At 30.6% G+C, this 21,728-nt stretch overlaps 2 protein-coding genes across 2 annotated transcripts; one reads left to right on the top strand and one right to left on the bottom strand.

Moving 5' to 3' along the window:
• Nucleotides 1-4,988: 4,988 nt before the first annotated feature.
• On the bottom strand, nucleotides 4,989-7,338 carry LOC113871473 (L-aminoadipate-semialdehyde dehydrogenase-phosphopantetheinyl transferase-like). Its single transcript, XM_027508572.1, has 5 exons — nucleotides 7,164-7,338; nucleotides 6,919-7,051; nucleotides 6,575-6,819; nucleotides 5,813-5,984; nucleotides 4,989-5,177 (listed from the first exon to the last, which is right to left on the bottom strand). Exons 1-5 carry the CDS (start codon nucleotides 7,277-7,279, stop codon nucleotides 4,989-4,991), a joined length of 855 nt encoding a protein of 284 aa, XP_027364373.1. The 5' UTR covers nucleotides 7,280-7,338.
• Nucleotides 7,339-20,594: 13,256 nt separating this feature from the next.
• On the top strand, nucleotides 20,595-21,053 carry LOC113873247 (ferredoxin, root R-B2-like). The gene has a single exon (XM_027511294.1). The coding sequence runs from the start codon at nucleotides 20,607-20,609 to the stop codon at nucleotides 21,051-21,053; it is 447 nt and encodes a 148-aa protein (XP_027367095.1). The 5' UTR covers nucleotides 20,595-20,606.
• Nucleotides 21,054-21,728: the final 675 nt, after the last annotated feature.

Below are 21,728 nucleotides of genomic sequence, written 5' to 3'. Positions count from 1 at the left end.
ACACAATTTTGGCTTAATCAAGAAGCATTCAAAATAACAAAATATTGGCAACAAAATACACGACAAAAATGTTGGCCTACAAATAGTCAATACTTTGTTGTTTTACTATATTGTTTTATGCAAATGTTTAAAAACAAGAAACTAACGTATGCCTGGAAGGAGGAGATGTAAGGAGGAAATAATTAATATGTGAAAAGAAGTGCAATAATAGAAAAATTGAGTTAAAAATGGGTAGGTTTTTAGGTTATTTGGTTTGACATAAAAAGAGGAAAGGAATAAAAGAGAAAGAAAAGTTTCTATCTCTCACTACTTATTTGGTTGGATTAAAAAGTGGAAAGGAAAAAAATTATTGTAATGATATTTATTTTTCTACACAAATTATAAAAAAAAATTGATGGACAAGAGATAAAAGGAGATGATGATCAAAGAATGGGAGAATGAATTTGATTTTATCTTTTCAAGATTTTTACCTTAATTGGTTAGAAAATTTCTTACCAGGCCCTACGGAACTCTTTTCTCTATTCTCTCTTTTCTTCTAAGTCTAGATAATTTCTCCCTTTCTCACTTTTTTCTTTTTAGATTCTATAAAAAACTTAACATAAACAAAAACTAGGAGATATTCTTGTAATTATTAGTAAAGATAAGAACCATAAATAGTTATTTTATTTTCAAATCAAATGCACCTTAATTGAATATGGTCAAATAATTATTAGGGAAAAGTTTACTTTATCTCTATATTTAGTCATGTGCAATTTAAATCTTAATTTTTAAAAATATGCAACGCAACGCCCTATATTTTTAAAAGTTAGCAAAAAAAGCCTATCTATTCTTTAGACATTAATTTTTTTTTTTTGTTTCTTAAACAAAAAAATACTTCTAAATTTCTAATCTTTCTTTTCTCTGTGGCAGCCAGTATTTTTTAGGGTATTTTTGTATATAAAACAGAAGAATTGAACATCTGAATAACAGAAGAGTTTTTTCCCCATACTTTCAAAAGTATAGAGCATTGTATTGTCTTTCTAAAGTATAGATCTAAATTATACATAACTAAACTTACATGAAGGTAAAATGAACTTTTTCCTAATTATTTTAGCGTTTTGAAAACTTCAATAAACATGTCAGTAACCGAATCCTTTGAATAAGGTTAGCATCTTTTGTCCTTTGGGATCCAAACATCTCACTGACATCTTATTCTATGTTATCTACATAACATATTTCGCTCAGTTTTGCCAAATTAAAGAAGGAATTGATTCCTTTTCTCCCCATCCCGCAGCATCACAATGGAATTGAGACCAAACATGCCAACCTTGTAGCCCGTTAGTGGTCCCTAGTAGCTGCCCATTTTTCAGTTCCCTACTTACTGTTAGAGCACAATACGATTCTTTTACTTATAAAAGTAAAGCTAAAAACAAAAAGATTAGACCGCTGAGGATCTCGTTACTTTGTTTTGATACAAGTTAATCGACAATTTTGATGCTAGCTAAAATAATTTGGTGCCGATGGCGATGACCATTGAAAGTTTATTTGCTACATACTATTTGGTTCAAAAGAAGTGGAGTGGAGATGGGAGAAGAAAATTATATATATATATATATATATATATATATATATATATATGTATGTATGTATTTCATTTCTGGTTCAACAGTTTGGAAGGAATAAAAGGGGAGAGGCCAAAATTTCTGCTCACTCAACTTTAACTCCTCTCCAATTGGAGGGATTTGGAGGAGAGAAAAATATTAGTTAGACAAAATTGTCTTAATGTGTATATTTAACTATTTTAAGTATATAATGGTAAATCCATTTTTCTTCCGTCTTCCTCTCTCTTCATTTGAACCAAGTAGTACATTAAAGTTTATTGAGCAAATTAATTTAAACAATCTAACATAATACTACTAATAATCTCTAATTTGAATCCTACAGGTGCAGTTACCTTGACCTGACTTAGCCCAAAAACAGAAAAAAAAAAAAACTAACGCATTATGAATACTAAATTTTAATGCAACAAATAAATAAAATTGCTATTATAATTACTAAATAACAATATATCTAACAAATTGAAAGGAGCTCAATATTTAAAACTTTTGGAAATGTTGTGTGAGGTGTTTTTGTGCCAGGTTCAAGATGCACTTATGGTGACAATCCCAACCTTAAAGACTCTTTCCTTGGTGCTTTGGAAGGCTAAAAAAGGATACAAGAAAGGTTACTGTGGAACTTAGAAGAGGGGCTTAGTGAAAAAAGGGAGTGCTGAATTCATAACAATTGGAGTTAGAGTGAATATTGTAAGAGTCTCTAGAAAGTTTTTAACCACCTGGCTAGGCTATCTCCTCAAGGAATAACCCATTTCATCAATACGAAGGAAGGTATAGTTCATGATAGATGTTAGGCCATATCGCTATCCACGTAATAAAAAAAATTCAAATTGAGCATCAAGTTCACAAAATATTGTAGCAAGGTATAGTTCGTGATAGTTTTAGCCCTTTTTTCTAGTCCAGTAATTCTTTTTAAAAAAAAGGATGCTACATAGAGGATGTGTGTGAACTATAAGGCTCTTAATAAGGCATGACAAATTTCCTATTCTAATCGTTGATGAATTACATGGGCAAACTTCTTTTCAAAGTTGAATTTAAAATTTGGATACTGTCGTATAAAGATGAGGAAAGATGTGTCCAAAGACAATATTTAGAACCCATGAAGGTCACTAGGAATACCTTGTAATGCCCTTTGGGTTAATGAATACCCCAGCTACTTTTCGAGCAACAATGAACTAGATGTTCAAGTCATTTTTATGCAAATTTGTCCTTGTATTTTTTTTATGATATATTGATGTATAGTAGGGATTAGAAGATTCACTTGCAACACCTGTCCTCTGTCCTCCAAGTGCTAAAAGAAAATTAGTTTGTTGCAAATAAGAAGAAATGTAGCTTTGGGATAACCCAAGTAGAGTATTTTGGTCACATTTTGTCAAACAAATGTGTCTTTGTAACTAGCTAAGGAGCAGAGCATTCTCAATTGGTCAAAGCCTAGAAATGTGAAGGGAGGAAGTTCATCCTAGGATATGGATTGGCACCATTACTTATTGGGGAGGAAGTTTATTGTATATTTAGATCAGAAAAGTTTTAAAGACTTATTGTAGTAACGAGTGATTTCTGCATATAAGCAAAATTGGTTCCCCAAATTACTTAGCTTCTAATTTGAGGTGATATATAAATTAGGGCCTCAAAACAAAGTTGTCGATGCACTTTCTCATTTTCCAGTGAAAGGAAAATCGGACAGGTTAGTCTCTTTTCCAATTTGGCGACAAAGCACAAAACTTTAAAAAGAGGTGGATATGGACTTTCACTACAACACATCATTTTTTATCTCACCAAGGATGCTAATAGTCGATCGAATTTTTTTATTCACAAAGGGGTGCTTTTCTTCAAAAATATATTCGTCATTTCTACAAAGTCTGCTCTTATTCCTACATTATTGTTGGAAATACTACAACTATTGGGGGACATTCCTGTTATCATTGGACGTATTGCATGTTTACTAGCAACTTTACTGGTTGTGAATGAAGAAATTTGTCACTGAGTTCATAAGATCTTGTGGTGTGACAAAAAATAAAGTACGTTGCTACCCTTCCAAATGAATTATTGCAACCCTTATCAATTTCGAATCAAGTGTGGGAGCAATTTCAACGGTTTTATTACAAGGTTTCCTCAATCTAAAGGTAATGATGCCTTGGTGGTAGTTGACAGCTCTCTAAGTTTGCTCACTTTATCTTATATATTCGGCGCAAATTATTGTAACATTGTTTGTGAAGAAAATTGTTAATGTACATGGGTTTCTTTTGTCTATTCTCAATGACAGGGGTCCTATTTTTGTTAATGTGTTTTGATGGGAACTTTTTAAATTACAAGGTACATCTCTTACAATGAGCACAACTTATCACCTTGAAACTAATGGCTGATTAGAAGTGATCAATCACTGTTTAGAAACTTATCGACGTTGCTTTGTTTCTGAACAACCTCAAAATTGGTCTTTGTTATTGCCTTGGGCAGAATTGTAGTATAATATCACGTTCCATGTATGGGCATAAGCCTCCATTAGTGGTGAGGTACTTGGATGGAGAAACTAAAGTGGAGGTTGTGGCAAGAGATCTTAAAGATAGAAATAAGGCCATAAAGCAATTGAAATTTAATTCTAGTAAAGTATAAGAATAAATGAAACGTTATGCAGACAAGCACCGAAAAGATGTAACTTTTGCTATTGATAATTGAGTTTTTCTTAAACTGCATCCACATAAGCTCTGAGGAATCAACTTCTCAAGGCTATTGTTTAAGCAGGAGGTATTTTGGAGCTATTGGCCTGAGTAACAAACTAAAGGAAGAGGATCAATTATTGGATCTGTTGAAAGACTCAAAGTGTGGAAGGTATATATGAGAAAGAAAAAGAGCATGAAAGCAAAAAAAAAAAAAAAAAAAAATTCAATGCATTAGTTAAAGGAGGCATTATAAGAGTGAGAGGCAAGGTGTGCAGGGCACTAGAAAAAAGTAAGTCGTTGCATTTAGTTAGAGTGGGCAAAATTCCAATTTCTGCTGGAATTTCTTTAGGAGCTATAAGCTCCAGTTATGTGTAATCAATCACCATTTTCTTATTGGTATTTAATAATACTCACATTTCAATTTCCATCAAAAACAAAGATTTAATGAATAATGATCGTTAAAAAATTTAGCTGATAAGCTGTGTATAATAGTTATGATACTAATTTAAATTTAAAACTTTTATATGTATATATTTATTAGTAGAAAAGGTTTTGTTTTTTATTGCCAACCTTTGTATAGCCATTAGTACTAAAAAAGGGGGATTGACCCATGTGCAACCTCATTGAGTTTTTAAGAAATTAATCAACAATACAGAAAAACTTTATTTGGATTGAGAAAGTGAAGATAAGTGTTTTCATTGACATTTACAAACCTTTGTTCTTATATTTAGATTAACATCTAACCAGTATGCTTACAATCAAATGATTTCTGTATAACTGAAATAAGTTGCTCTACTTCTAGTTTAACTAAGTCTACATTTGGGAGATGAAGACCTAGATTATATTCGTCTTCAGTAAAGTCCACTTTCTTCAATGTTGTTCTGTAACTCATAGCAGCTGATATTGGGTGAACTCTTGCAATTGAAACCTGTAAAACAAGGAACTGATCAAGGGCATCTTGGAATAAATTTCATCCAAGTCATCCTACACACATATCTTGTGGGCATACATGTGCTAAAATTCGCTTGAGAAAGCACTCAATGTCATTTTCTATGAAGCCACCTTAACAGTCTTCTCATGGCTGGCAAACTTAATAAGCACTTACACCTATTTGAAATTTTGAATTCCAGCAAAATGGCTGCCTTGTATTTGCAGTACAAATCTAGAATATTACTTTTGTACAACTATATGATCCACCCTTCAGTAAAAATGAAATCCTAGGAATTGTTGCTACGCATGCCAGTTTTTTTTCCTTTGCAGTCTACCAATATAATGGTAGCTCCCCTTAAGTTCACTCAAGGGAAACTGGCAAAGGAAATGAAGTTTCAAGCCTGACAAAATGTAATAGAATAGCAGATTTTAACTATATGGATGCAGAAAGAATTAAAGAAACATGGAATCTCATGTGACTGAAAAGGGCATTACACTTCATTTATTATTTGGTCAATACTCAATACCCCTCAACCCCCCTTCCCACATGTTGTAGTAATAACTGAAATAAAGAATAGTTCAGGGAAATCTAGTCATAATTGTCAGTGTATTAAAGGCTAATGAGCTACTTACACAATGTCTATCCCCAAGCTCAAACAGCCAAAATCTCCACTCTGTCATAACCTTCCCATCCATTTTAGCTGATATATTAGTCCAGCTTGTGTGAGAAAATTCCACTTTATTCAACCCTTCAGTCAGTCCACTCCCTATAGCTTTAACATATGCTTCTTTTAGGCTCCAATACCTGCAAAGAAAATGCACCCGTGACACTCAGTATGAGCTGTCTTCAGTTCAAAAAAGCCACTTTAATTTTACAAGGAATTCTTTAGACTTGTTTAGCCGATAAAAATAAATTATCAACTTGAATAGATAAGAACAGGAAGCTGAATATATATAAGTAGCAAGGAGCTATAGACCTAAAGCCTTAAGATTTTGGGTTTGATGCGGTGTTCAGTCTGCTTGTGTTACATGGTTTTCTCTGAGACTGTTGATGGAGATCTTCCCGGTGTTCCAACATCCCACACATCTCAACATTGGTTTCTTACCACAAGCATGTAACTATCAAGAGGCAGTTGGGTGCGGAAATATATTTGGAATTCAGAGGAATTAATTTATTTGTATGACGAAAATGAATTTTATTAGAGACAATAGAAGGAAGATAGCAGTAGGATGAGGATAAGTAAGATACAGCAGCAAAGTTGCGCATACGCTCTCACTCTCTCTGCATGCTAGAGCAGCAGCATTGAGAAGAATAAACTCAATCACAAGAAGTATATACAATTGAACTATTCCATGAAAGTTGTCAAAAAATGCCCAGGTCTAATACTATCATACCTGTAAAATTCTATTAACACATCATCAGAAGTGCCAGCATTGACTATGTTATTCCATTCCAAATTTGAAAAGTACGATGAGAAGAATTGAATGAATTCTGAAATTGTTTCTCCCTGTGGTACAGCATAGGAGACAATGTCTATCCCCACAAGACATACAGGTTCAGATGCTATGGCCACATAGTCACCATGATGTGATACATTGAAATTAAAATTTGGGAATCTAAGATCCAATTTATCATAATCCTGAAATGAAAGAGAAGATAAACAAATATATAAGGCTAAAACAAAATAACAAACTAACATGAATCATTGATCTTTGATTGTTGGAGGAAATGATGATACCAAATATGGTTTGCCTTGCGGAGTTCGTTGGATGAGAATGCGAGAAAATGGGATTTGGAAGAGATCATAGACAAGGGCATACTGAAGCATTCGGCTTACAAGTGCACGCTTCTTGTCTTCCATCTTAAGAAACCTACCAATGCACATCAAAATTCAAAACCCATTTCCATAAGTTTCTCAAAAATCAAAACCACTTAATTTCAACATTCCATTTATACAAAAATAATAATGAAAATGGAAAATACCTGATAACGGAGGAGTGGTGGTGGGAAGGAAGGAGGGAGAGAGCGAAGGAGAAGTCACATGGGTGTGGGTCCCACTTGGATATGTCTACCACCCATCTCTTCACGCCTTCTTCCATTCTCAAGCGTCAACACAGTTATCGATGCAGGTTTGACTCAGTAGTCCTCGTTTCTCAGTTTTCACGCTTCTTTCTCTAATACGAGGCTTCTTAGGCAGAATATTGTAAATTAAAAAACTAATTCTTAAGTTATTGAATTTTCTAAACCAATTTTCTGTTTGGTGTAAATTTGTGAAGTAGGCATACGATTTTGTTGTGATTGCTAGTGAGGGTATTTATTTTTTAAGTTTTTTAAAAATATATTTTATCATAGATATCACCCTAAACCCTAATACCACATGTCAATTATTTGATAGTTTCACTTTAAGTTTGACGAGTTTTTTTGCCTTTTTGGTTATTCTAAAAATAAATTATCAAAATAGGATTGCATGCAAACAAATTTTCAATTTGAGGTGGACGGGTGACGTGGCAACAAAATCGTTTAGAACAGGGACGACACTCGTGATGACGTGGCCAACTGTGAGATTGTCGTCCCATTAGTAGTCGACACTTATGAGATGTCGACACGTGTTACTCTAAGAACTTATGTCGTTCATATTTGGGATGATTTTAGTAGCGTCCACAACAGAGATGACTCCAGTGTTGTCTAACTAAATCCGATTTTAACGTGATCGGTGGATAAAAATTTTGATACATTCTTTTGTCCAAATTTAAATGTGTATAAATACAAAATATTCACACAATAACCGTGGAGCTGGACAAGAAATAGCAACCAGAGCAATAAGGTTAGATTGTAAGCATTATAAATATGTAATTTTTTTTATTGTCTATTAAGAATTTTTATTTTGAATAATATTTATTTTACATTTGGATAATATTTTAAGTGTTAATGTTGTAATTTAATTTTTTTGTTATGTTTGAAAATAAGACAGATAAAATATAATGTTAAAAATTAAATATTTAAATATTTATAATTACAAATGAAATTTTAAATATAATTTTATTATATTATAAAATAATTTTTAAATAAGTTTGGCTTATTTTTAATGCAGAATGAATGAAATTGTTATTATATTATATTCAAATGTTAGAATATATGAAGGAAATGAGGTATAATTTTTGAAGGGGAGAAAAAAATGATTAAGATAGAACGTGAGATCACATTTGAGATGTTTAAAAGGAAGATCCACACAAAATTGAAATTGTCTAATTGTCACGTAATTTCTAGATTAATTTCACAAATTTTAGTTGGGACAAATGGTCAATACCATACAGCTCTGAATGTATGTGACGATGAAGACATAGATTGCATGATAAGTGCGTGTCAACAACCACATCATAGGAATGTAATTGAGATATATGTGGATGTTGAGGTCGGTGAAATATCTTATGTTGTGGCACATCCGTTAGAAGTGAATTTATCACTCTCACTCAATCATGAGAGTGATGATGATGATGATTATGCAACAAGAGAAGGTAATATGAAATTGATAATTTTAAATTTCTAAAATTGATGCTGCAAATACTATTAATAATATAAGTTTACAATGTATGATCTACAGATGAAGATAATGAATATGAAGATGAAGAAGATATTTCATTAAATAATTTTTCTGATACTGAGACAGATGATGATTGTGATTCAATTATCAATATGGAGGGTATTGTAAGAGTTAGTTCAACGCAACAACAACATGGAGGTATGATTTTAGATAGTGATTTAAAAGATAGATTTTTATAACTTACATATGTAGTAATATATAAATTGTTAATGGGGGTATAAATTTGACAACTGAGTTGTTGTAATGCAGAAACTACATTGCATTTTTGGAATATAACCCTACATTACAGTCATATTAATTTGGAATACCCTGATCCAGAATTAGATTTTCTTGGTATGAATGACATGCATTATATGTTGGACAACTATTTGACACTAAAGAAGATGTAAGAATGGCTATAAAACATTATGCCATGAGGAAACATCAAACTTTTTTTGTGATGGAGTCAAAAGCAACAACATATGTTGTGAAGTGTGTCAATCACAATAGTGGATGTCCCTAGAGATTCAAGCATCATTGCCAAAAAAATGTAGACAGGTGAAAAATTATAAAGTGGGGTGGTGTCTATATGTGCGTACGTGCTTTAATCTCTCAAGACCACTAAAAGTTGGATTCCAAAATTATTTGCTCATGCATTCTTGGCATGTCAAATCTTATATTAAATTTTAATATTTTGAAATAGAAAAAATATACTAATTTTCATCCTATAACATCCTAACAAACTGAAAAACTCCCTTATTATTATCGTACATGCATGTATGGTGAAAGAAGAATCATCAGTGCCTATTTCGTTAATTCAAGAGAGAATTAGTGGTCAATTTGGATATTCAATTTCGTATAAGAAGGCATGGAAAGCAAAACAAAAAGCAATAAATGTATTTGGTGATTAGGACAAATCTTATGCTGCATTGCCAAGGTGGCTAGAGTACATGCAATTACATGCTCCTAGATCTGTATACAAAATTGAAACAAATGATTATGTTGAAGGTCACACTTTTGTGTGCTTCCTATTGCGTTTGCCATTGTGGAAGGAGAAACCTTACCTGCATGGGAATGGTTCTTAGCCATGATTCATATAAATGTGACAAATAAGGCAGAGTTCTGTTTGATCTCAGATCGGCATCAAAGTATAAAAGGTAGTCTTTAACCCACATATTGGTTGGCAACCTCCAAATGCTTATCATATTTATTGCATTTGTCACATTGCAAGCAATTTCAATCAACGATTCAAAAATACCATGTTGAAGAAAAAACTAATTTAATTAGGTACGTATTTAAACATTTGATGGGTTTATGTTTTAATGTATTTTGAATATTTAATCTTTACATTCTACCTTTTCCTGTTAAATGCAGGATATACATCATCGAAACAAATATTTGAATCAAAGCTTAATACGTTTCGATCACCATCACCTGAAATTCAGACTTGGATAGATAATATATCAAAGGAAAAATGGAGCTTGACTTATGATGATGAAGGACATCGTTATGGACACATGACTACTAATTTGTCTGAGTCCGTAAATAAAGTTTTGAAAGAAGCAAGAAACCTCCCTATTACTGCCTTGGTGAAAGCTACGTATGTAAGATTGGTAGAATATTTTGTGAAGCGTGGTGAAACCGCATTGAATGAGGTTAACAATGGAAGAAGATACTGTCAAAAATTAATGGAAGCTATGGAAAAAAATCAACAAGATGCATTCTCACATAAAGTTTGACGGTGTGACATACAAAGAATAAGGTTTGAGGTTGAGGAGGCTTTTAATCCAGTGACACAAAGGGGTGGTCATAAGTGGACAGTCATATTATCCATACTTTATTGTGAATGCAAGAAATTTAAGGCATTCTGATATCCATGCTCACATGTCATAGCTGTTTGTGCTCATATAAGTATAGACTTTTGGCAATTTGTGGATCCTGTTTATACTTTACAGTATGTTGTGAACGCATATTCATCTCAGTGGTGGCCTCTTGGTAATGAAAATAATATTTTACATAATAATGAGTGGAAGTTAGTACCAGATGTAGAAAGAGTACGAGGTAAATGTCCAAAGGCTACTCGAATTAGGAATGAAATAGATTGGGTCGAGTCACAACCATGACAAAGATATAGGTTGTGTCAACAACCTGGTCACAACCAACATCAATGTCCTCAACATCATGATCCTAATTATCACTAGATGTAAGAGTATATTGCGTTCCACGACATATTGTTGTTATTAATGTTATTGAAGTATTAAAATAGCTTGTTATTAATGTTATTGAAGTATTAATGTACGTTGTTGTTAATGTTATTGAGGTGTAACACATATTTCTTTGTTAATGTTTTAATCAACATTGTTTTAGGTAATATAGCAGTTTTGATTATAGATAGAGTTCGTCGACAAGTAATATTAATCAAAAGTGTAACATAAAGTCTATAAATAGAAAAATTACAAAAAAAACAAGACATCAATCTGAATCTAAGGATTCATCCAAATGCCCTGCCTTATAAGGTGTGAGTATGCACTGTCAACGACGATCTCGTGCTTCACGATGAGGGTTGTGACACACATCTTGTACCTCTGTATTAGCAACAACAATAAATTATGCATTAAGATCAATGCCATGGTCCGCACCTACTTGGACTGATGATGTTTCCTATCCCTGCCCACTCTGATGACCTCCTATAGCCGGTGCATCAGGTGTAAAGAATGATGGCTCATATGGAGGAAGTGTCATGTAGAGGCTACCCTCAATGACATAATATTGACCACCGCTAAATGAAGATGCAAGAAGCTGTGAAGTGTACTGTGATTAGTAAAAGTAAGATGTCTGAGCGGCTTGGGAAGGGTGAAAGGGAAACTGTAATGGGACATAATAGACGTCGTCTCTACGTTCTGGCAAAGAGAGAAGTGACTACTCTGTTGCCTGAAAATTGTCCCATGAAGAACATGTAAGAACATAAGTACAACATGTAATATGGTAAAAAGAAATATTATGGTGTATTAGCTTTACTTTTGTTCGCAGGTTGACTAATGTCAATGTCTGGATCAGCTGGATTTCTATTCTGAATAGAAGGGTCAAATGAAGAAGCAGGCTCTAATATACGCTCCTGCTCATTCTGTAGTGATAGCATAGTCTCACACAACTCGTTCATCTCCTCAAATGAAAATGAGTCTTTACCATCATTACACAAGTAATATGCTCTTTCATGAGCATCTCCCTACAATGACACAATATAAACCTTTAACAAATAAGAAATCAAAACACAATCAAATAGTGTATAATTTCATTCATATTATGTACAAGTAATGCAAATACAGCTACATCCCCGGTCATCCATCGTCTAGTGTGAGTAATGTACCACCACATATATTCATAGTTAGAACTTAATAGCTCCACTATGCCTCTGAACTTGGTTGACCAATTCTCACGTCTTCCCTCTTAAAGTAATGTTATGTAGCTGGTCAGGTTGGTATGAAGCACGAAGAATATGTTGAACCATTCCAAATTGCTGCATTATACGGTCAGGTTGGTGTCACTCACAAATTTGAAAACATATAAGTGGCACAATTGACCTCCAAATATTCGCTCCTTTAGTGCATATAGCAGGCAAAGAATTCATCAACTCCATACTATACGATTGCCATACAATCTGCATTTTCAAAGTCGTGCAAAATAGTAAATTTGTTGTGAATATTAATTACTATATTGTGAAAATGTTGTATTAATGTATATTAACAAAATACCTCATCAGGTTTCAGATGATCAAACTTATATCTGTAGTAAGCGAGATCTCTCTTTCCTCTCCTATAACTCTAATTCAATAACCACCTGCAAGACATACATATAAATTAAAATCAGGGTGACATAAGTTTGAAAAGTTATTCATGGATTACAAATACAATTATTTAGGACATATTGTGCACCGTAAGGAAGATCTAGTCATGTGTGGACATGATTATTAGGCTGTAAACATTAAAACCTATCCCATGCCCACATCATAAGTAGTGGGGTTAATCCTCCAATACCAGAATGCTTAATATTGGTCAACATGCATAACTCTCGATATAGAAATGTCAATGTTGCAACTCCCCAACTATACTCTCTTGTGATAGTAAAATCCTCAAGCAATGAAAGGTACCTAACTGGGAACCTACTAGAGGAATAATCAGCCAACATGAACCCACCTATCAATCTTAGAATATAAGCTCTAGCAAAGCGAGAAAGCTGAAGTTCATTATGATTATGCATTGCAACATGTGTAAAGTGTTGGTCCAACCAAGCAAGTCCTCCACAATTTGTGCCCAATTACCTCCTACACTTGCAATGACTGCTTTTCCATCTATACAAAGCCCTATCTGAATGACAATATCCTAAAGAGTTATAGTACACTCTCTAGGAGGCATGTGGAAGGTATGAGTCTCTGGCCTCCATCTTTCCACCAAGGCTATAATAAGATGTCGGTCAATAAGAAATCATGCCAACTGAGCTACTCCAGCAAATCCAGCTAAGGTAAGATGAGAAAGTATCTCCACTAGAACCCCCTCCATGCTAACTAGTATGAAATGACTCCTTCTCACCTTCAAAATTGAGTGGTCACGTCCATCCCAAATATGTTCCGATACATGAACAAACTGATACCTCAATAATGAACTATCTTCCGGGTTAGGATTTAAAACTCTACTTCACGATGAAGATAATGTCATCTGAAATGAAATTTGTGAACTTAAAATGAAATTATGTACATTAAAATTAATAAATTAAAAATTCTATTAAGTTTATCATTTTATTATTCATCATTACCTAATTTTTATTACAATTATTTAACTATAACAATTTCAAAATTTCAAATTAACCTAAAAAATGATTTCATTTAATTATTATATTAAAAAAATTATTAACAATTTAACAACTTTTAATTATTATTTTACAATTATAATATGTAGCAAGAAATATAATTACATGCACTTTAAAAAAAAATCAAAATGAATAAATAAGGTGCTTTTGTGGACAGGTGATAATATAGTGATAATTGTGCGCTTTTTACAGTAAAAATATATTTTGCCATACCTTTGGCGAAATTAATAATTTACTGACATGACGGATTAATTTTTTTTAGCTTAATTATGTTAGTAATTTAATAAAATTAAATTAAGATTTAATTTGAATTTTTATGTAAATATTAAAAATATTATATTTAATTATGTTAGTAATTTGATTTTTTAAATATGATTATTATTTGTATATAAATCTAAATAAGTTTTTGTTTAATTAAGATGAAATTGAAATTAATGAAGTAAATTTTATACTGTAATTAGGTTAGTAATTTGTACTTTTAATGAAGAATTAATAGTAAATTAATGTTAGTTAATTTTGTTAGAAAAGTTTTATAATTATGATGTGATTATAATTTTATAGTAAATTTAAAAAATTTATATTTAATTATGTTAGTACTTTGAATTTTTTTTAAAATATTGTAATGATTTGTATGTAAATATAAATAAAATTTTGTTTAATTATGTTACTACGTTTAAATAAGTTGATATTTATATTTATATTTTTTATTTATTTTTTGTATAGATAACATCATCTTCACAACAGAGTAGGGTTATCAATCTCGGGCTAGAAGATCCATCACTCCTTCAGTTTTAAAGTATTCATGTTTCTGAACATATTTGAGATGGACGTGATCACATGATGTTGAGGGTTAGGAAGAGTCAAAATATTCCTTGTGGATTAGAATGTGCTTCTCAAGAAATTATTCCACAGTTGGAGTTAGTCAGTTTTATTGGAGTGACTAACTTATTCCAGTTTCCCCTAAATGTGGGATTGATTATTGCATTAGTTAAGATGTGGAGGCTTGAGACACACACCTTCCATTTGCCCCTCAAGAGTGTACTATTACTCTTTAGGATGTTGCTATCCTGTTAGGGTTACGCGTAGATAGGAAACAGGTTATAGCACCCACTAAAGGTGATTGGGTGCAGATTGTGAAGACAACCTAGGTATCAGATCAGGTCCATATGCTTTTATAGGGAGTTTCCTAAAGATGAGCTAGTTAAACGAATACTTCACTTATATTGCGATGCATAATCAAAGTGCACTGTAGATTAATCACTTTACTAGGGCATATATATTGAGGCTTATTGGAGGGTTCATGCTTCCTAATCATTCTAACAACAGGGTATCTGTCAGGTACTTGTCTTTACTTGATGATTTTGAGTTGATCGATCAATATAACTAGAGTTTTGCAGTTCTAAGTTATTTGTACTGAGAGTTATGCATGGCCACCAACATTGACCGTGTTGTTATGGGAGGACTTACTACATTGATTATGATGTGGGCTTGGGGTAGATTTCCTCATCTAGCACCTAGTAATCCCCCTATACATGTCTTTATCTTCCCTACACTTTGAGGTAAGGTGTTATTGTTTTTCTATGCATAGATTATATGTAATGTTATTATTCAATACTTAATGTTTTTATTAAAACATTACTTGTAGATAGTTATCATAAGTGCATGTAATTGCATGTATTCTTACCACCGTGGCAAGATAGCGTATGATTCATCTCAGTCACAAAAAACTTTAATAATGGCTTTTTACTTCCCTTTCCAAGCTTTTCTATATGAAATTTTGTATCCAAATTGAGCACTTATTCGCTCTTGTATCAATGAAATATATACCAACGGTTCTTCGTTCACCATTCCTACGTAAATTAAATCGATTTAGTTACAAATAATTTAATCGTATCATAATAAAACATAAAATTATTAACATATACGAAACATTTGTCTTACCAAGAATGCATGAACAAAACATAAAATTATTAACATATAACTTTTGATGATCTTGAGAAATTCTAAAATTACACATATATGAGAATCACCCCACCTAGTAATTTTTTACTTGTTTGAATTCTTCAATAATGAAGCCCTTACTCTCCATAAACAATCAGAGGTATGGTTCAAACATTCACATACAAAAATGCTTGTTTAGACTCAGCCACAAAATAATTTTGATGAATCTTCATTGCATAATGTTTTAATGCATTTTTCACATCTTCTTTACTGTCAAATAACAAGCTAACGAATAAAGGATCTCCTTCAACCTATGAATTATCTTCTTGAGAATGTTTTTCTTTCATCTGTTGATCAGTATGTTCCTAATTAATATACTTATACTGTGGAGTAACATTCCAAAAAGGAATTACAATCTCTCTTACATTATATTTTGTGAAAATCTTTAACATTAATATTAACATAATTAATTAAAAACAACAAAATTTAAACATTATTCCACATTACCTCCTACTATTTCATCTTCTTGTATATTTAAGTTGGAATCAAACTCGCCCTCAATATCAATAGAAGAAGAACTGTTTAACGAAATATCGCTTTCATCATCTTTATCACTATAACTATCATAATCTGAGTCTTGATTATCTTCATCAACATAATTCTTAATTCCTTTATTGCAACAAATTTATAACTTTTAATTCTAACAAATACATATATTAATAAAATAATTTTTAAAGTATTTAATATTACCTTCATATTAATCACGATTCATAAAGAGTGTCATCATTTTAATGTGAAAGTAATAAATTTAAATTCATCATCTATAAGAGCACTGATGAACTTCTACCAACAGCAATATCCACATACAACTCAATAACATTTCTATTATATTGTTGTTGAAATGCATTTATCATTATCAATATCTTCATCATCATATATATTCAAAGCTGTATACTGTCTAATATTTTCATCAATAAAAAAACATGAAATTAATCTAGAAATAACTTGATTATAATCAAAATTAAGTTTCAAATAAAATTTTCTTTTCAAGGCTTCAAAACTTATTCCTCGCTTTATCTCAATAAATTTCTTACTTCTTTCAAACTCACTCCTTCATTTCTTTCATAAATTCTACCATTCCAATATATAATATAACAATTTCACTCATGCTGCATTTTTACAAATAAACTTTATTTAATATTTATTTTTTATAAAATAAAAAAATAAAATAATTATTCATTGATTAATCAATATATTTAATTGAAAATAAATTAACAATAATTAAATTCATACTTTTAAATTAAATTAGTAAAATAAATAAATTAAAACTAACCTGATTTCTCTAAAACTTGTTCTTCCTAAATGAAAATGAGAGGTGTGGTTATGATATATATAGGGTGATACATGTAAAGTAAAAGTTTCGTCATATTATTCACTTAATCAATTAAAATTGTGCCACGTGTCAACTCCATGTGAGTTGTGCAATTTTTATGGCAAAATTTACTCAGATCGTGACACATGTCATCATCTGAGAGTTTCGCATCGTCTATGATAAAATTATCTTTAATTTTACAATATTTATTACAAAATTACTAAAATGTTAATACGTGTCACAGTTTAATTATTTTGTGTTTCTGATGTCAAAATTTATTTTTATTTTTATTTTAAAAAATCAACATTTTCACTAACCATTTTGACGAAACATCATGCCATGTAGACCAAGTCTCTTCAGTTGGGGAAATAGTTTTAAAAAATTCATAATTAATTTTTTTAATTTATAATATTTAAACAAAAAATTTGAGAATAATTATTATTGATAATTTTATATAAATAAATAATAGAATTAGTAATTTATTGAAAAAATTAAATATTTTTAATTTTTAAAATAATACAAAATTATAATTATTATTTAAAATATATATAATATCCTTTAAAATTTAGAGATACAGTAAATAAATTTTTTTTCTACTAAATAAATAATAAAAGAGTGTCTATCAAGCGTAGCTATGGGTGGGCCTGACAGGTCAAATCCGCATGACCCGTTCAAAATAACGGATTTGATCAAAGGTTTTACACCAAAATGTGGACCAGGCTAATCCGTTGGCTTATTTTAAAAATAAATTATAATTATTTAATAGTTAAATATTATTTTTATTAATATAAAAATAAATATTATTGAAAATTTTATTTTTTATAAATTTTAATTGATTTTATGATTAATTTATTTTTATATTATTTTTAAGTGAGTCAGTTCATTAAGTTTTGTTTTTTTAGCTTCTGGAGGATTAATTCGATAATGCATTTAAATGGACTGAACTAAAACACTACTTAATTAAGATAGAAATAGGTATTGTAGACCTTTTTACTTTATTTGGAGGATAGTTAGCATATTTCAGTTAAGTTCTATGAATTATTTACATTAAAAATTTTGAAAATAAAAATTCAGTTTTTTTTTTTGCTTTAATATACAGTGACAAATGTTTATACCCCTTTCATAATTGTGTATTTACATTTATTTTATCCCTTCTTACGCATTTATTTTTTAAAATATTATATTCTCACCCACATTTTTTGTGGGTAAATTTTAGTTTTTGATGAACTTATTTATTATAATTTATATCATCCATTTTTAAATATAAAAAATGTAATTTTATGAGTTGGTGAATTTTATTTTTATGGTATTTATTATTTTTTTTCTATTTTAATATTAACTAGTTGTAATATTAATGTGTTACACGGATTTATTTTAATTTTAAAAAAATAATTTTAATATAAAGTATGTTAAATAAAATTATTATATATTATAAAATAAAAATATATGATAAATAAAAATTTAGTAATTGAGATGAAAAGATGATTTTTTATTTTTTGTAAATATAAAATTATTTTTACAAAAACTAAAACTTAATATTGATAGTAAAAATTGATTTTATCATAATTTTGTAGTATCTTTAATTTTTTTAAATATAGTACAGGTTTATTTTTTATTATGATTAAAAACATTGATAATAATAATTTCAGTGAGCTGTGGTTAAAAATAAAATATATTAATTTTAAATATATCAAGGTAGTTTATTTATTAATTTATATGTAATTATAGTGCTATATTGAATTTAAATATAATAGTCACTGACTTTTTTACTCCCGAGATAAAGGATCCAAATCTGAGTTTCTACCTATTTGGAGTTTCCTTCTCTCCTTGCTAAGAGCTTCTTTCATGGTGAGAATCTTTTTCTTTCTTCTCCTTCACTCTCCTTTCACCTTCACCATCTTCGTTAACTCCAACTCATTCTTGAGGCTGCTTTTAGTAACCCTTTTCTTTGCCTCCCTCCTGTCATCCCCTTTCAATTAAGATCCATTCTTAATTTTCAAAATTCAACCCACCTCATCTATTTAACTATTTATATTATTTATTTAATAATTATTATTATATATTTTTCATCTTTAAAATATGATAACTCTTTTGTTTTAGTCTCTATAAACATATTTATTTTTAATCTTTGCACATAACAAAAATATATATTAATTAATTTTTATTTAATAAACTCTTATTAACGATGTGAAATTCATTGAATTATGAGTAAAAATAATTTATGAAAATTCTTTTTTTTTTTTATAAATTCTTCCAAACACTTTAAAAAAATAAATTTATATAAAAATATATTAGAGTTTAAAAAAAAGTGTTCCAGAGGTTTCTCTTACATATTATACAATTAATTCATAATGACATGAACCATATTATATAAACCACCGAAGGGGAATGCTACCAGGGAAGGCTGAACATAGGAATAGCTGATCTGAGTGACCAGTATCCCGCCAAAGATCTAAAGGGTCACTTTCCCTGTCCTCCACTACCTTCCCTTTAGGCTTTAGGCCTATACATAAATATATCACATTATTCGTGCACCTTCCACTTTATTCTTGAAGGTAAGGACACTTCCTGCAAGTTTCTACACTCTTTCCCTTTTCTTTACTTCATTGCAACTGTGAGTTCTCTATCGCTATCTTATGTTCTCCTATCCATGCAACTTTGTTTTTGCCATTTTTTTCTCATAATTTTGGATTGAATACAGTTTCTTATATTTTATATTATCATATTGTGTGTCACCTTTGCTAGCTTCTAGATAGATGAGATCCAATATTAATTTGTCTTTTCGATTCTTTTTTCCACACCCAGTTGGCCAATATTCCATTTTCCTGAATTTAATACTATCTCTACTTATATAATTCAAAGGGAATTTTGTTCATTAAGATCAACTCTGTATATGGAAACAAGCAAATGATTCTGGAGGAGAGTAATAGGATGCTTTCGCATTTTGCAATTAGCATATTTAGAATAATAACTGCAACTGCAAGTTCTAACATATTTATTTATTGTTATTGTTATTGTTATTATTTAAAAAACTTACCCCCAATAATTACTTTTGTCCTTGTTTTGATGAAGGGATTTAACTCCAACTTTGTACCTGCCCTGCAGACACCATCTTACTCTAATATCTTGAAGCATATGTAGCCGTTTATAAAAATTCAATAACCAGTGATATATTAGATGCTCACAGATTTAAATAATTTAGCCGTTTGAATAATTTAAAATAAATGTAAAAAAAAAATTGATCAAAATATTTTACAGAAATGTTTCTACATTTTTAATACACATAATGTTGCTCCAAATGTTTTTCCTCTTCTTTTCCGGAAAATTAAATTGGTTCTTGGTTGATATAAGTTATTATATGAACACAACAGTTAATTTTACATATCAATTGAAGTCACCAAGCCCTCTAATTGAACCATTTTAGTGGAGTATTTTATAATGAAGTCAAGTGGATTAGTTACTACAACTATTCTAATGGAATCTTGATGAGCCTTGTGTCTTAGTTTTTCATTGTTCAAGCCTACAATATTATTACAATGTTCAAACCTTAGCCTGTGGTTTGTTTATATGTCTGCTTTCTTTCAATTTGATGAGTTATAGAACATATTCATGTTAATAAAAATAAATATCTCTATTTGGATTCAGGTGTACTAAAATCTCAGTTGTGAGTATGTCCACTGTGAGAGTTCCAACAGATTGTTTTCTTGGAGGTGCACCTGCTAGGAGATCTTGTTCTCTAATAAAGAGTCAATCATCTTTGGGATCTGTGAAAAACATATCTAAAGGATTTGGACTAAGATCTTCTTCCTTTAGAGTTTCTGCAATGGCTGTATATAAAGTGAAATTAATTGGACCAGATGGTGAAGAGAATGAATTTGAAGCCCCTGATGACTCTTACATTCTTGATTCAGCTGAAAATGGTGGTCTAGAGCTACCTTATTCATGTAGAGCTGGTTCTTGCTCAACTTGTGCTGGCCAACTTGTTTCAGGGTCTGTGGATCAGTCAGAGCAATCCTTTCTGGATGAGAACCAGATGGAGAAGGGTTATATTTTGACATGTGTCTCATACCCAAAATCAGATTGTGTGATTCACACCCATAAGGAGGCTGAACTCTAATTTAGTTATGTTATTTTAGAAGAATGAATGTCACTGTAGCATGCCATTATGATTTATGCTCTCACTTGGTGTTCACACAACCATATATGTCAATATATATTAGAAGATATCTTTTGCAGACCTTTCTTGCATGTAATAAAGGTTCCTTCTTTACATATTAGAATAATGGTTTGTTCACCAATATTTAACTTCCACAAATAGAAAAGCAATTTTATCAGATTAGAATGCGATTGTCACACAATTGGCAAAAAGTGGTATTGTATGAATTTTGAAAGTAATATAAAATTCTTCATAGTTGAAAGTAAACCTTCAATTATATGGATTAGTTGCAATGTCTCAACGTGTTTTTATCCCATCGTCAATAATTAAGATGATACTTCTCTAAAAGAAAAGGATGTATTTTAGAAGATAATGTGTATTTATAATTATTATTAAAAAATGAATTAATTATAAATTTAATTCCAATAATTAATTTTCTTGTCATACGTTTTGGTTAATGTTATATAAAAAATGTTTATAAATTAGTCCTTATCATTTATTAAAATTAGAATGGTGTTAAATTTAATTAATATATTAAATACAATTTTATGTTTAAATTTCTATACTTAAATTTTATTTAGGTCTTTCTATATAAAAACTCTACATTTAGGTCCCGGCACATAACATTTTTTGTTT

This window comes from Abrus precatorius, unplaced genomic scaffold (genome assembly GCF_003935025.1).
Source record: "Abrus precatorius isolate BTA unplaced genomic scaffold, Abrus_2018 Scaffold7, whole genome shotgun sequence".
NCBI classification, from domain to species: domain Eukaryota; kingdom Viridiplantae; phylum Streptophyta; class Magnoliopsida; order Fabales; family Fabaceae; genus Abrus; species Abrus precatorius.
The sequence above is the reverse complement of the archived record's forward strand: the minus strand, read 5'-3'. Positions and strand labels throughout refer to the sequence as shown.